The following is a 3,897-nucleotide window of genomic DNA, read 5'->3' on the forward strand; positions in this document are numbered from 1 at the left end:
CAACTGAAATTCCAATTTTAATATTAGAAATCCACTTAATTATAAGTAATCTCCAGTTCCATATGTCACTTGTCTTTGCATTTATTTTCCCGGGTGAGCTTGTAATATAATTTTCTGTTTATTTTCATGAGTGTGCATCTAATGCAAGTCTCCAATTTGGGACTGGTCGTGTTGGCTCTGATCCAAAGCCCTAATTTCTTTCATCCTATCTTATTTCATACATTGACAGAGACTGCTGGTTTGAATAACAAATATCCAATGGACTTGGAAGTGGGGTTGCTGGCAGCACAGACATTACCTGTTTACCTCTTATTGCCTCTTTAGAATTGGTTTTTCTGGGAACAAAACCAATAAAACAGCCTGTTCCCTGCCATAGTGTTTACCCAGAGCATTTACCAGAAGACATCTCTAAGACATCTAATTCATTTTCTCTCTCTCTCTCTCTCTCTCTCTCTCTCTCTCTCTCTCTCTCTCTCTCTCTCTCTCTCTCTCTCTCTCTCTCTCTTCAGCAGCAAGGAATAGAATGAATAGGCTGAAACTAAGTCCTCTTTAATTTTCAAATATTACAGCCTATAGTTCCACAAGTCATGTAGGACTCCTCCACAAACTCCAGGCTAGATTGGTGAATCATTTTTTAATCCCCATGATCATATTGATAATCTATTAGTTACCTGCCTGAGATGGAATCTACATTGTTTTAGCCTCCTTTGATTTTTCATATCTTTTAAACTTTGCATGATTCTGTCATACACCCTCCTCTTTCCCTTGATGTCATACAGTATAACTGGCCTAATAAAAGACAGAAGCAAGAATTTATTACACCTTGGGCAGTACTCAAAGCAAACTTTATTTGCCAGAGTAGTATTTTGTGACTACTTGCTGCAGGGTATGTTGACACTTGATCTAAATGCTAAATCTGAATTTATCTCAGTTAAATAACTAATTTCTCATTTTCCTGAAACTTTCCTGGATCTCCGTGTTGCCTCTCATGGGCACTCAATGTAAACATTGCATTTTAAGAGTCTCATAGTTCACCAACCCATATAATCATGTGTCATTGTCAATCTGGGGAAGTCACGTGGCTTTAACAAAAGTCCCTCTAAGGTGCTGCCAAAAAGCTTTTATATAATCTTGGCAGAACCTTAGAATTTTTTTTTCATTAGTTTTTACAATTTTCACAAGTGGAAATGGTCCCATATTTTGTTGATGCTGTCCAAGATAAAAAACGATGATCCTTCTTGCTGAGTCCTAAATTCAGCTGCTGAATATATGTTCACTCCACATCACAAATAGCAAAAATGATTGTGGATCTGCCGACTGGAGACTTCTTTTTGTCTTAAGAAATGGCAATACCAATTCCTGATATCATTTATGCAGGAATTTTTATTCTTTAAATCTTCCAGATTAAAGCAACAAGAAAACATTTAGAATGTCCTTTGGTGGAATCTTATTACACTTTTTTTATATATGTAAACTGATATTCTTTGATGCCAGCACGTTGCTCATACAGAGGGATCTCTGCACAATTAAACAAAACAAAACAAAACCAAAAGAAAAAAAAAGGACAAAGAAAATGTAACTGTCTTCTTATCTGATTAGAATCAAATACATTAACAGATTGTCATGTAACACAAATTGGCAATAATACAAAAAATCTACATTTTACATTATTTCGAGAAAAATAACTTCATTTGAATACAAAAGGATAGATACACTTCTTTTTTTTCTTTTTTCTTTTCCCTTATAGCCACTCTTGTATGGTAGGTGTACACCAGCACTGGAGTGATGTAGTGCTGCTAAGATACACAAGGATATGACTGTCTTGAGATATTTTTGGAAGGGGCTGTGTAACACATGTGCATCACTAACATCAGACAAAGAAATCTTTCAACCAACAAGGGTTACTTACAGAGCAACGGTCACTATAGCACAGGTTGGAAGGGATTCAGGGACTGAAGCAGGCCAATATGGCAGCTTTGACCAGATTTCCTTATACCCACAATGCACTGACAGCAAAGAATGCTTCTATTTGGTTGGTCCACACACTGGGCAGAGAGGTACAAGAGAGCGCACCAGATTAGAGGCATAAATGTTTGTGTGTGTATTTCTAGGTTGTTGTTTTTTTAAATATTTCCCTGTTTTGGGGTGAGAATGGGGAGGGCTTTTACAGCCCCTTCAATCCACAGTAAGTCTTGCAGCTGGCGTTGTGATTTGTAGTAATAATATCAGCAGCTGCCAACTTGTCAGGAGTCAGAAATTAACAGTCTCGACTCGGAATTGCTGTCCACAATTGATTAATATGGCTTAGTTCAGTTAGGCCTTCTTAGTTGTTTTTGTTTTTCAACATGTGTGTGTGTGTGTGTTTTTCTATGTTAGTAGCAAAAGCTTGGATTAGTTTAGCTTTCCCATGGTATAGTCCCATCAGTTGGCTGAACTTGAGGCCATACAGTATATGGAGCCTAAAAGAGGCGTGGGCCAGTTATTCCTAGCAGAGCCACAAGCAGAGTGAGAGATCCCTGTGCCCTTGTCCCATGGCCAGAGTCTGAGCTGCAACTTCCGGCCTCCTCGCACCGCAGCTTCTCGCAGAGGATGCCAGTGTAACCAGCTGGACACTGGCACTTCACGTTGTTGTGACACGTCCCTCCATTCTGGCAGTGCAGGAATTCATTGTCACACACATTAGCTGCAAAATGGGAAAAATAAAACAAAATCAACTTAAGCTCTTCTGCATGGCAAGCCCCCAGTCTATTGATTTCTTTCTCTATCCCCTTTCCCTCACACCCAACATACAAAGAACGTGATTAGAGTTTCCAAACAATTTGGATTTGCTTCTTTTGATCAAATTAGCTATTTTTAATATAGATTTTTTTTTGAGGGGAGGAATATAATCTTGGAAAATATCCTTGTCCATTTCAGGCTGCACAATACGAAATCATTTAGTACCCATTGTTTGGCAGTGTCTTCTTTTCATGAGGCTAGAGATTTTTATGAATGCCTGATTTTTCCAAGGAGAAGCTTCTGCTCTAAGACAGCAGAGTGCTTGAGTGAAATGAATGGGGGAAAATGCAAAGTGGCATTGTTAGAACAATTAAGCATCTATAGGCAATGACTCCCACTCCCTTCATCTGGTTTTACTGACTGGCATGCATGTGTATATGTATGTGTCAGAAGAGAAACAAAAAGTATGGAGGGGAAATGGTATGGGAGAGCTAGCATGCAACCAAAGTGGGTGTTAACATTGCCTTTTAAGCCAGATCGAAAGACATAAAGTATATTTAATTGAAGGAGCCTCAGAAAGAACATTCACATTTGTTCCCTGACAGTCTATTAGGACTTTTATTGCCTTGTAAATATAAGAAGTGGAATTCAAGGTTACCTTGATTCTACATTCCTGTAATATTCTCACAGCAAAAATCCTGATTATCCAGATTTTGCTATTTCAATCAATTAATAGAATCACTTTTAATAAATAAGCAAAACAATTCAGGGGATCTGAATTTTGGTCATGCCCTTCATCAAGCATCTTTTTCCATCTCAAGACTCCTCCTCGTTCTGATATTCTGGTTATCCTCATTAATTCTAAGTCTCCAATTCTTTTAGATAATCAAGGTTCCACTGATTAAGCAGAATATTAAATAGGACCCAGGGAAATTAAAACAATAAGAAATAGGAAAAGTCAGGAATACTTCCAAACAACATATGCTGCTTAAGCATTTAACATGTAGGAGGTGGACTATGTGGAAGGGGGAGTAGAAAGTGGGAGGCAGATCAGAGCAAGTAACTTTTTAGAAACCACAATATTTTTTTCATTATTTCTCAAATCTCTTGGATCAATTCCCTTAGAGGACAGATCTATCTATCTATCTATCTATCTATCTATCTATCTATCTATCTATC

General features: G+C 37.8%; 1 protein-coding gene across 7 annotated transcripts in view; it reads right to left on the reverse strand.

Annotated features, from left to right (window-relative positions):
* Positions 1-1,365: 1,365 nt before the first annotated feature.
* The window catches only part of NTNG1 (netrin G1), a 433,521-nt gene continuing 430,989 nt past the window's right edge, over positions 1,366-3,897 (reverse strand). For all 7 annotated transcript variants that reach the window (XM_069090496.1, XM_069090499.1, XM_069090500.1 and 4 more), the window contains one exon: positions 1,366-2,683. In XM_069090496.1, coding sequence (XP_068946597.1) covers positions 2,460-2,683 — 224 coding nt within the window. In that variant the 3' untranslated portion in view covers positions 1,366-2,459. The remainder of the gene's footprint in view (positions 2,684-3,897) is intronic.

The sequence above is a fragment of the Petaurus breviceps genome, unplaced genomic scaffold (genome assembly GCF_028583685.1).
Source record: "Petaurus breviceps papuanus isolate PSGF00001 unplaced genomic scaffold, PetGlider_PUasm1.0 186, whole genome shotgun sequence".
Classification (NCBI taxonomy): Eukaryota; Metazoa; Chordata; class Mammalia; order Diprotodontia; family Petauridae; genus Petaurus; species Petaurus breviceps.